The sequence below is a fragment of the Pan paniscus genome, chromosome Y (genome assembly GCF_029289425.2).
Source record: "Pan paniscus chromosome Y, NHGRI_mPanPan1-v2.0_pri, whole genome shotgun sequence".
Taxonomy (NCBI): domain Eukaryota; kingdom Metazoa; phylum Chordata; class Mammalia; order Primates; family Hominidae; genus Pan; species Pan paniscus.
The window spans coordinates 48,281-61,144 of NC_073273.2; the positions used below are offsets into that span (position 1 = coordinate 48,281).

At 41.9% G+C, this 12,864-nt stretch overlaps 1 protein-coding gene across 1 annotated transcript in view; it reads right to left on the reverse strand.

Moving 5' to 3' along the window:
* LOC117977588 (tubulin beta-8 chain-like) overlaps nucleotides 1-12,864 on the reverse strand; it is a 62,607-nt gene that overhangs the window by 4,926 nt on the left and 44,817 nt on the right. The window contains 3 exon segments of the mRNA XM_063602020.1: nucleotides 1-81; nucleotides 576-686; nucleotides 765-873. Coding sequence (XP_063458090.1) covers nucleotides 1-81; nucleotides 576-686; nucleotides 765-873 — 301 coding nt within the window.

Below are 12,864 nucleotides of genomic sequence, written 5' to 3' on the forward strand. Positions count from 1 at the left end.
CAACGTCCATCACTGACTCCATCAGCTCCGCGCCTTCGGTGTAGTGTCCCTTGGCCCAGTTGTTTCCGGCCCCACACTGACCTGTAAGACAGTACAGCCAGTCACTCGACGGCCAGGTATACGGTCATCAGTGGTCACCACCATAATGCAGAAAGCACCAGTGTCACGTGTGAGGTGAAAGCACCATTCGCCCTGCAGGTGGAACAAATGAAACCCCCTCCTCCAGAGTTACAGGACAGCAGCTTCCCCTGTTAGAAATTAAGACAGGAGTCAAACCTGAGACGGGCTCACAGACCTCGCTGCAGGTGGCTCCTGCCCATTCTCAGGAAAGGCAGTAGCCACGGCCCCAGCTCAGCTCCCGGCAAGGACATCAGTAGCTCCTCACCTTGAGGAGACACCCGGGCCTTCCTCCCGAAGCCCGTTTAGGACAGGCAGATTGAGCGACTCGACTCGGCGGATAGGAGGGTGTTCAGGGGCCCTGGCGCCACAGTTCCCACAGGATGACCTTGGGGTGTTCCTAGATTTTGAGCTGCCCTGGCTAAGGAGCCGCACCTCAGTCCTTGCCCGCAGCTCACCGGAAATGAAGTTGTCTGGCCTGAAGACCTGCCCGAAGGGACCCGAGCGTACAGAGTCCATGGTGCCCGGCTCCAGATCCACGAGCACAGCGCGGGGCACGTACCTGCCACCTGCGTGGGGCGGGAGGGCATGAGTGAGGGGAGAGCCACGTTCCCAGGAGGGCGGTGGGGGAAGGACGAGGGTCTCACCGCTGGCCTCGTTGTAGTACACGTTGATGCGCTCCAGCTGCAAGTGGCTGTCCCCGTGGTAGGTGCCAGCGGAGTCGATGGCATGTTCATCAGAGATCACCTCCCAGAACTGCAAGAGACAGGAGGGGCCAGACAGGCCGGGGCTGAGTCACGGAGGCGCCCCAGCCCCTCTCCCACCCCCACCCTCATCCGCACCCCCATCCCTAGGCCGCCCTGTCCCTGGGGTCCACCCCAGCCGCCTCGCCAGCCACCCAGTTCCACCATCCCCGGCAAGGAGCCCAGGGGCCGCAATGCAGGGGCACCGCTCCCGCCACTGCCAACATCTTCCCCGGCCACCCGGCAGGCCCGGGCTGGGCCCTCAGAGCCCCGGCTGCCAACCTTGGCCCCGATCTGGTTCCCGTACTGCCCGATCTGCGTGAGCACGATCTCCCTCATGGCCAAAGCAGGATTAGGGCAGCAACAGAAGCGCGAGAAGGAGCAGCAGAGGCGCAGCGACCCAGCCCGCCCTCCGCTAACGCTTAAATAGCCCCGCATCCACCTCCCTCCGCCTCCGATTGGCTCCCAGAATAAGCAACAGCTTTACTTCCACACAGGTGCACCCACCTGTGAATCCCTTGGCATTGAACGTCTGTTGGAGAACTCAGGTGTCCTTGCTATGGTCCCTTCCACGTTGGGGAAAGCTGCTCAGCTGGAGAACTTCCTCCCACGTCTTTAGTAAGACTAAATTCCTAGCTGAGCTGAAACTGAATTTTCCTCCCATGTGGGAGGGGAAGACTCTTGTTTCCATATTCACAGAGTGCCTTTGCACCTGTCCCAGATTGATGACATATTTTTGTAATTGATGAGTCTTTTCATCTATTAGGAGATCTGTGGTTAGGAAAGGCCTTCCGTATGTGAACTCAACAGGACTTAATTATACGTTTTACTTTGGAGCAGTTCAAACCCGCAGTAAGCTATGGGTGTTAGAGATAGTCAGGCCTCTGATTTAGCTAGTCTTCTTTAGGATTAGCCCTTTCACCTTTCCAGAGGACTGTGGTCTCCAGCAGAGTGAAGGTAATATTGGATTCTTAAAGCTGAGGATAGGTGTTGGGTTACGCCTGCTGTGAAAGATGGGCCATTGTCACTTTGCAGGCTTTTGGATTACCCAAACTGAGGAGTTATTTCTTCTGGTAAACATTTTTCAGATGGGGTGGGGAATGCCTCGATCTAACCAGTGAAGGTATCAGTAAGCATTAGCAAATATTTGAATCTCCTGCAGAAAGGCTTCAGGGTAAATTAGAGTTGCCAGTTCTCATGTAGATAGGGTCCTCAATTTTGGACAGGTTTAACTGGAGAAGGAGAAAATTGCTGGCCGTTTGGGTCATGTCAGGCACAGAGCTCACAGGGCTGAGTCACCTGTTTTAGTGTCTTGAAAAGATTTACCCCTATAAACAAATGAGACATTAACAGAAACAAAGAATCCCTTCTAGGGTGAAAAGAATCACGAAAGTGCTGAGTTATACTCCTGTGATTGGTACTTGGCATTAGTAATTTATTACCATCATTCAGCCCGAGGGGCCCTGGACTGAAATGCAATCCCTGGACCATTTTTGTTCTTCTTCAGGGTATTCCGGCCCAGTTCTATGTATGCTGACCAGCACGCCCATAAGCTTCATTGGCCCTTCCAGTGCAGGGGCCTTGGCTGCGGCATCTACAAGGGCATTTCCTTTTACATGGTCAGTCTGTCTTTTGATGTCCTCTGCAATTAATTATAGTCACTTTTTGGCAGCAAAGCAGCATTCTAACAAGCTCAAAATCTGAATGATGTTGTATGGAAAAGCCCTTTGGGGTCAGGAGTCCCCACCCATTCCAAATTGCAGCATAAGCATGAAGCACTAAAAAATCATACTTGGAATCAGTGTAAATGTTAACTTTTAAATCCTTTCCAACTGCAGGGGCCTAGTAAGTTCAATTAACTCAGCTTTTTGAGCTGAGGTCGAGGCCAGCAAGGCTTGTGCCTTGATTCTCTTGTGCTGACTACTAATAGCATATCTAGCCCTCCTGTTTTCCTGATGCATAAAACAACTTGCATCTGTTAACCACTCTTCCTTGGGATGGTCAAGGGGCTCATCTCTCCTACGTCTGGCCTGCTAGAATAAATTTGTTTCATAACCTGTGACATGCTTTGGCTGTGTCCCCAGTCAAATCTTATCTTGAATTATAGCTCCCATAATTCCTATATATCGTGGGAGGGGCCCAGTGGGAGGTAATTGAATCGGGGGATGGGTCTTTCCCATGCTGTTCTCGTGACAGTGAATAAGCCTCATGAGATGTGATGGTTTATTTATTTATTTATTTATTTTTGAGACAGAGTCTTGCTCTGTTGCCCAGGCTGGAGTGCATTATCATGATCTTGGCTCACTGCAACCTCTGATTCCCGGGTTCAAGCGATTCTCCTGTCTCAGCCTCCCGAGTAGCTGGGATTACAGGCGCCCACCACCATGCCTGTCTAATTTTTGTACTTTTAGTATAGACGGAGTTTCACCATGTTGGCCAGGCTGGCCTCGATCTCCTCACCTCAGGTCATCCACTGCCTTGGACTCCCAAAGTGCTGGGATTACAGCTGATGGTTTTATAAAGGGGAGTTTCCCTACACAAGCCCTTTTGCCTGCTGCCATGTAAGAGATGTGACTTTGTTCCTCACCTGCCTTCTGCCATGAGTGTGAGGCCTCTCCGACCATGTGCAACTGTGAGTCAATTAAACCTCTTTTTTTATAAATTACCCAGCCTCAGATATGTCTTTATTAGCAGCATGAGAACAGACTGATACAACCTATATGCCAGAAAGGCTGGGAGCACCTGTGGACTCTGACAGGTAAGTAGCTGGGTTTATGGTTTGCCAGGCTTTAAGGGTTATGTCTGGAGGGTCGGTCTAGCAATAAGGCCTCACACTTTCATAAATATTCTCCTATTATCCACTGGTGCCCTTTAGCTTCTAGGACCCCCTTCCCTTGGTGTGGGGTCAAAAACTTGTAGGTACTGTTCTAATGTTAGTTTATTAGCTTTGCCAACTAGAAAAGTGGTAGCAGCAATAGCTCTAAGACATCAAGGCTAAAAGTCAGAGGATTGCTGAGGAAAATAAAAGCTAAACTGTTTGGGGCCTCTTTCCTGGGGCAGCCTCCAGGCTACTGCAAAACGGAGGCGGTGGGCAGAAAGGCAACAATATGCAGAGCACTCAGGTGAGGGACAAAGCACAAGGTGGACAGTCCAAAAAGAGAAAGTGGCAAACATCTTGTTTAGCCAAATCCATTCTTCTCAATGTTCCCCAGGGCCTCTAACCCTGTGGGCTTGGCCTCTAATCTGATTATGACACCCCCAGGTCTCTAACTTTGGGCTGAGTCTCTCACCCTAATATTATACCCTAGGGCCTCTCACTTAAGTAATAGTGGGTAATCATTCTTGCCAACCTGAATGGCTTCGCGACTCTAAAAGACAGCCCACTTGCCAGCTGATTAATTCTATGTGGATTGTTTTCCTTGGAGTGGGGGTCTTGTCTTGGTGTCCCTTCATGGTGTTGCTGAAAGATGTTGCTGGAAAAGAGGTTCCTGATACAGACCACAAAGTAGGATTCTTAGATCTTGTGCAGGAAGAAATTTGAGGTGAGTCAGAGAGCACAGTGAAAGAAGCAAGTTTATTAGAAATGACTCCATTACAGAGTTGGACATCCTCAGAAAACAAGAGCAGGAATGCATTGTCTTTTGTTAGTGTCTGTACTCTAACTATAAAGAGAAAGAGTTATAATTAAACTTGGAAGGTGCAGATGTACTCATTAAAGTCGGGGCTATTCGTTTTAACGATGACCATTAACCCGTTGACCTAAGCTAGCTCATTAATATTATCTTTAACAAAAAATGCTGCACTCCTAGGACATTTATACATTTTTCAGGCTTGGTGGAAGTGTCTTGTATGGCCATAAATATTCTGCAATTGTAATCTGTGGCCAGTAAAAAAATGTGGCTATTTCCAGACCATAGGTATTAATCTTCTAGATGCCTTGTGAGTACCTAGCTACTCATATTAAGATAGAGAATTCTAGTCATGTTTACTAAACTAGAAGCTTGATAACCATGAGTTCCTCTAACACAGCAAGTCTACTCCTCAAGGAGAAAATGTATTTCTCAGGAATTTTGTGCATTTTGTATGGTGGCATTTGGTATGTTTACCAAAATGGCAGAAAAGAGTGAAATTAGTCCTCAAAGATTTCTCAAGATTGGATATAAAGTAAACAAAATGATTATAGTTAATATGCAACTTGACACAGTTGATACGCAAAAGAAATTTTGTTTGAAACACAATGAGATTTTTATTTTTATTTATTATTATTATTTTGAGACAGAGTCTTGCTCTACTGCCCAGGCTGGAGTGCAGTGCACCATCTTGCCTTACTGAAACCTCTGCCTCCCAGGTTCAAGTGATTCTCCTGCCTCAGCGTCCCAAGTAGCTGGGATTACAGGCATGAATCACCACACCCAGCTAATTTTTGTATCTTTAGTAGCAATGGGGTTTCACTCTGTTGGCCAGGCTGGTCTCAAACCCCTGACAACAAGTGATCTGCCCACCTTGGCCTCCCAAATTGCTGGGATTACAGGCATGAGCTACTGCTCCCAGCCACAATGAGGCTTTTAAATAATTCTGATTTCCTGCTGTTGAGCAGGGAGCTGAGCAAATTCAACAGATCATGAGCCTAAAGTAGGAGAAGACTGAGGACAAACTCTAGAACACATGTGATTAAATTAATTACAATGGAAAGCAAATCAAATTTAATAAGGCCATACCTCTTAGTTTCAAGATGTTTCCCCTCATTTTGAAATGTGGTGTTATTCAGTGGAAAAGAAAAATAGTGTTTATCTCCAGAGTAAAGAACAGAGTTCCCTGCAGGGACTGACTGACTGAGAGCTATGGCTCAGGATTAAAAATTCTCTTTTTTCCACTTACAAACTAAAAATTAATTTCTAAGCCCCTATTGAGTAAATGGACCCCTCTTCTTGGATAAGGACATTCCAAAGTTACCCTGAAAAGCTAGTTCAAGCCATGGGTCACACCTGCCTCGTTAGACTCTCCTCCCTTTGGTTTTAATTGTAATTTTTAATTAATTTTTATGGGTACATAGTTGGTGTATATATTTATGGGGGTACATGACATACTTTGATACAGGCATGTAACGAGTAATATATAATAAAAAACAGGGTATCCGTCCCCTCAAGCATTTATAGCTTGTGTTATAAACAATCCAATTATACTATTTTAGTTTTTATAAAATATATAATTAAAATTTTTTTACCATAATCACCCTGTTGTGCTATCAAATACTGTCTTATTCATTCTTTCTAACAATTTTTTGTACCCATTTCACATCCCCACTAACCCCCTGTTCCCCCACTGCCCTTCCCAGCCTCTGGTAACCACCCTTATACTCTGTATGACATCAATTATTTCAAATTTTAGCACCCACAAATAAGTGAGGACATGTGACATTTGTCTTTCTGTGCCTGACTTATTTCACTTAACATAAAGACTTTCAGTTCCATTTCTGTTACTGCAAATGACAGACTCTCATTCTTTCTTATAGCTGAATAGTACTCCATTGTGTATATGTACCACATTTTCTCTATCCAGTCATCTGTTGATGGACATTTAGGTTTCTTCCAAATCTTGGCTATTAGTAACATTTGTTTTTGACTGACTTCTGCATAAAAGCCACCTTAACTGAGGTGAAATGATATCTCATTTTGGGTTTGATTTGCATTTCTATAATGATCAGTAATGTGGAGCACCTTTTCACTTGCCTATTTGCCATTTGTATGTCTTCTTTTCATAAATGTCCATTTAAATTTTTGTCCACTCTTTAATTGATTATATTTTTTCTATAGAATGTTTTGAACTCAATATATTGTAGTGTATTAGTCTGTTTCTGCACTGCTATAAAAAAACTGAGACTGGGTTATTTATCTATTTATGTATTGAGATGAAGTCTTGCTCTGTCGCCCAGGCTGGAGTGCACTGCTATGATCTCGGTTCACTGCAACCTCCACCTCATGGGTTCAAGCAATTCTCTGCCTCAGCCTCTTGAGTAGCCGGGATTACAGGTACCTGACACCATGCGCAGCTAAGTTTTGTATTTTTAGTAGAGACGGGGTTTCACCATCTTGGCCAGGCTGGTCTTGAACTCCTGACCTCGTGATCCACCCGCTGCAGCCTCCCAACGTGCTGGGATTACAGGCATGCGCCACTGCGCCTGGCGAGACTGGGTAATTTATAAAGGAAATAGGTTTAACTGAGTCACAGTTCCACATGGCTGGGGAGGCCTCAGGAAACTTACAATCATGGCAGACGGGAAGCAGGCACCTCTTCCATGATGGCAGGCGAGAGAGCATGTATGTGAAGCAAAGGGGGAAGAGCCCCTTATAAAACCATCAGATCTCATGAGAACTCACTCATTATCAGAAGAACAGCCTGGGGGAAACCAACCCCATGATCCAATCACCTTCTACCAGGTCTCTCCTTCAACACCTGGGGATTACAATTCAATATGAGATTTGGGTGGGGACACAAAGCCTAACCATATCATGTAGCTATTAATTGCTTTTCAGATGGGTAATTTACAAATATTTTCTTCCGTTCTGTGGGTTTTCTCTTCACTTTGTTTATTGTTTCCTTCACTTTAAAAAAGCTTTCTGACTTGCTGTAATTCCATTTGTCCATGTTTGCTTTGGTTGTCTGTGCTTATGGGGCATTATTTAAGAAATTTTTGTCCAAACCAATGCCCTAAAGAGTTTCCCCAGTGTTTTCTTGTAAAATTTTGATAGTTTGAGGTGTTAGGTTTAAGTCCTTAATTCATTTTAATTTGATTTTTGTATTTTGCAAGAAATAGGGTTCCAGTTTCATTCTTCTGCCTATGGCTTGCCAGTTTTCCCAGCCCTATTTATTACAGAAACTGTCTTGTTTTTTGTTGTATGTTATTGACACTTTTGTTGAAAATTAGTTTAGCTGTATGAGTTTGTTTCTAAGTTCTCTATTTCATTCCATTTGTCTTTATGTCTTTTCATTCTAGTGTCATGCTGTTTTAATTACTATAGCTTGATAGTACAATTTAAAACCATGTAATGGGATTCCGACAGTTTTGGTTTATATACTCAGAATAGTTTTGACTATTATGGTGTTTTGTGGTTCCATATATATTTCAGATTTTTTTTCTATTTCTGTGAGGAATGTCATTGTTATTTTGATAGAGATGGCATGAAATGTATAGATTGCTTTGGATCATATGGACATTTTTTAAAATACTGATTCTTCCAATCTGTGAACATAGAAATAACTTTCCATTTTTTTGTCTTCTCTTTCATTTCTTTTATCAGTGTTTTACATTTTTAATTGTTGAGAACTTTTATTTCTTTGGTAAATTCCCACACATTTTGTTTTATTTGTGGCTATTGCAAATAGGATTACTTTTTTGAATTCTTTTTCAGTTTGTTGACTGTTGGCATATAGAAATCCTACTGATTTGTATATGTTAATTTTGTATTCTGCAAATTTACTCAAGTTATTACTTCTAATAGTTTTTTGATGGAAATATTACGCCATTCTCACATTGCTGTAAAAACAATCGGTGACTGGTTAATTTATAAAGGAAATAGGTTTAATTGGCTCATGGTTCTACAGGCTGTACAGAAAGCATAGCACTGGCTTCCACTTCTGGTGAAGCCTCTGACAACTGACAATCAAGGTGAAAAATAAATCCGGTGCTTGCACATCACATGGTAAGTGTGAGGGCAGGGGGGAAGTGCTACACACTTGTAGATAACCAGCTCTCATGAAAACTTACTATTGTGAGAATGGCACCCAAGGAAATGATGCCAAACTGTTCATGGAAATCCTGCCCTCATGATTCAATCACCTCCCCACTAGGCCCACTTCCAACATTGAGGATTACATTTTAATATAAGATTTTGGTGGGAACACATACCTAAACTGTATCATTTTGCCCCTGGCCATTCCAAATCTCATATCCTTCTCATATTTCAAAATACAATCATGACATCCCAATAATCCCCAAAGTCTTAACTCATTTCAGCCTTAACTCAAAAGTCAAAAGTCTCATCTAAGACAAAGCTAGTTTATTCTTCCTATAAGCCTGTAAAATAAAAAACAAATTAAGTGCTTCCAAGACACAAATGGGGCATAGGCATTGGGTAAATACTCCTATTCTAAAAGGAATAAATCAGCTAAAAAAAAGAGGCCACAGGACCCATACAAGTCTGAAGCCCAGAAGGGGAGTTATTGAATTTTAAGGCTCCAAAATAATTATTTTTGACTCTATGTCCCATTTCCAGGGCACACTAATGCCTTGGGACATTTAGACCTTGTGGCTTTGCATGGTTCAGCCCCCACAGCTGCTCTCATGGACTGGTATTGTGTGCCTCTGGCTGGTTTTGTGTGCTTCTGGCTTTTCCAGGTGCAAAGTGCAAGCTGTAGCTAGATCTACCATTCTGGGATCTGGAGGACAGTGATCCTCTCCTCACAGATCTACTAGGCCATGCCCCAGTGGGGAACCCACATGGGGATTGTAACCCTACATTTCTTTGCTGCATTGTTTTAGTAGAGGTTCTCCATGAGGGCTCCACCCTTGCAGCATGCTTCTGCCTGCACACCCTAGCTTTTTTATACATTATTTGAAGTAAAGGTGGAGGCTCCCAAGTCTCAGCTCTTGCATTTTGTACACTCACAGGCCTAACACCATATGAAAGCTACCAAGGCTTATAGCTTGCACCCTCTGAAGCAGTGACTGGAGTTGTAACTGGGCCAATTTGTGCTACACCTGGAGCTGGAGCAGTGGCCAGGATGCAGGGAGCCATGTTCTAAGGCTACCCAAGGCAGCAGTTCCTGGGCCTGATCCCAGAAACTATTCTCTTCTTTTAGGCCTCAGGGTCTGTGATGGGGGGCTGCCTTTTAGATTTCTAAAATGCCTTCAATTCCTCTTCCCCATTGTCTTGGCTATCAACACTTGCTTTTTTTTTTTAAGTTATACAAATATCTCTAACAAGTGATTGCTCCACAGCCTGCTCAAGTTCCTCTCTTGTAAAAGCTTTTTATTTTTCTGCCACATGACTGGGCTGCAAAGTTTTTAAGCTTTTACGCTATGCTTCCCTTGCAAGTAAAAATAAATTACAACTTACTTTTTTTTGCTGCAACATGTGAGCATAGGTTGTTAGAAGCAGCCAGGCCACATCTTCAATGCTTTAGTGCTTAGACATTTTTTCAACAGAAACCCTAAATCATCACTTTCAAATTCAAACTTTTATATATCCCTAGGGCATGACAGAAATTCAGCCAAGCACTTTGCTAAGACAACAATGAATGACCTTTGCTTCGATCCTAATAAGTTTCTAATTTTCATCTGAGACCTCCTCAGCTCAGCCTTCACCGTCCAGATCACTATCAGCATTTTCGTCAAAGCCATTCAAAGTTAAGAAAATCTCAACTTTCCCTCATTTTTCTGTCTTCTTCTGAATCCTACAAACTCTTCCAACCTCTGCCTGTTTACCCAATTACAAAGCTGATTCTACATTTTCAGGTATTCTTATAACAATTTTCCACTCCTTTGTGCCAATTTTCTGTATTAAGCTTTTTTCCCATCACTATAAATACCTGAGACTGGGTAATTTATTTTTTAGAAAGGAGGTTTAAGTGGCTCATGATTCTACAGGCTGTAGAGAAGACACAGCACTGGTATGCACTTCTGGGAAGGCCTCTGGAAGTTTACAGTCATGGCAAAAGTTGAAGCAGAATCTTGCACATCACAGGGCAAAAAGCAGGAGCAAAAAAACAGAGGGGCGAGTTGTTACACACTTTTAAATAACCAGGTCTTATGGGAACTCACTCACTATCATGAAGATAGTACCAAGTGGGATGGTGCTAAGCCATTTATGAGTAATCCACCCCAATGGTTAAATCACCTTTCACCTGGCCCACCTCCAACATTGAGAATTAAATTTGGGAGGGGACACACATTCAAACCCTATCAGAGGAGTCTTTACGTTTTTCCAAATATAAGATTATATCACTGGCAAAAACAATAATTTGACTTCTTTTCCAATTGGGATGCCTTTTATTGCTTTCTCTTGTCTGATTGCTCCAGATAGGAATTTCAGAATTATGTTGAATAACAGTGGTAAAAGTGGATATTCTTGTCATCTTCCAGATTTTACAGGAAAGGCTTTTAGTTTTTCCCCACTTAGTATGATACTAGCTGGGGGTCTGTCATATATGACTTTTATTATGTTGAGATATGTTCATTCCATACCCAGTTTTCAAAGGGTTTATTATTAAAGAATATTAAATTTTATCAAATACTTTTTTAGCATAATGGAAATGATTATATGGATTTCGTCCTTCATTCTTTTTTTTTTTTTTTTTTGAGATGAAGTCTTCCTCTGTCACCCAGGCTGGAGTGCAATGGCATGATCTCAGCTCACTGCAACCTCTGCCTCCCGGGTTCAAGCGATTCTCCTGCCTCAGCCTTCCAAGTAACTGGGATTACAGGTGCCCACCACTCCACCAGGCTAATTTTTGTATTTTTAGTAGACATGGGGTTTTGCCAAGTTGGCCAGGCTGGTTTTGAACTCCTGAACTCAGGAGATCTGCCTATCTCGGCTTCCAAAAGTGCTGGGATTACAGGTGTGAGCCACTGCACCTGGCCCCTTCATTCTATTTATATGATATATCACATTGACTGATTTGCATGTTGAACCATCCTTGTATCTCTGGGATAAATTCCACTTGGTCATTATGAATTACCTATTTATGTATTGTTTAATTGAGTTTGCTAGGTTTTTTGCAAATTTTTGCATCAATATTCTCAAATATGGGCCTGTAGTTTGCTTTTTAAATGTGTCTTTGTCTTGTTTTGATATCAGTGTAATACTAGCCTCAAAGAATGAGTTTGGAAATGTTCTTTCCTTCTCTATTTTTCAGTCTGGTCCTACAGACATTTTTTTATTATGGCTTTAATTTTGTTACTCGTTATTGGTCTATTCAGGTTTTGGATTTTTTCCTAGTTCACTCTTGGTAAGTTATGTGTGTCTAAGAATTAATTTCCTCTAGGTTTTCTAATTTGTTGGCATACAATTACTTATAGTAGCCACTAATGATCCTTTGATTTTCTGAAATGTTACTTGTAATGTCTCCTTTTTCACCTTTGATTTTATTAATTTGTGTCATCTCTGTTTTTTAGCTAGCTGTCTAAATATTCATTAATTGTTTTACTTTTCAAAAAACCAACTTCTTGTTTCATTGATCTTTTGCACTGTTTTCTTCATTTTATTTCTGCTCTAATTTTTATTCTTTCTTTTCTTCTAATTTTGAGTTTTGTTTGGCCTTTTTATTCTAGTGAATTAAGATGTATTGTTAGGTTATTTATTTGCAGCTTTTCTGATTTTTATATAGGCACTTACAGTTATAAATTTTCCTTTTATAATAGTACCTCTTTTACCATATTCCACAGGTTTTGCTATGCTATGTTTCTATTATTTGTTTCAAGAAAATTTTCCATTTTCTTTTTAACATTTTTATTGACCTACTGATCATTCAAGAGCATATTGTTTAATGTCCAAGTGTTTGTATAGTTTCTGAAATTCATTTTTTAATTGATTTCTAGTTTGTTCCATGGTGGTCAGAGAAAATGCTTGATATTACTTCAATTTTTTTTAATGTTTTTAGACTTGTTACTTAATATATGGTCTATCCTTGAAAATAACCCATGTGCAGAGAAGAACAATGTGTATTCTGCAGCTGTTGAATGAAATTTTCTGTAAATATCTATTAGGTTCATTTGTTATACAGTGCAGATTAAGTCTGATGTTTCTTTGTTGATTTTCTGTCTGGAAGGTCTATCCAATGACTAAAGTAGGGTGTCAAAGTGTTCAGCCATTATTGTATTGAGGTCTCTTTCTTTAGCTCTTATAATATTTGCTTCATTTATCTAGGTGCTTTAGTGTTGGGTGCATATATATTTCTTATTATATCCTCTGGAAGAATTGATCTCTTTATTATTATATAATGACTT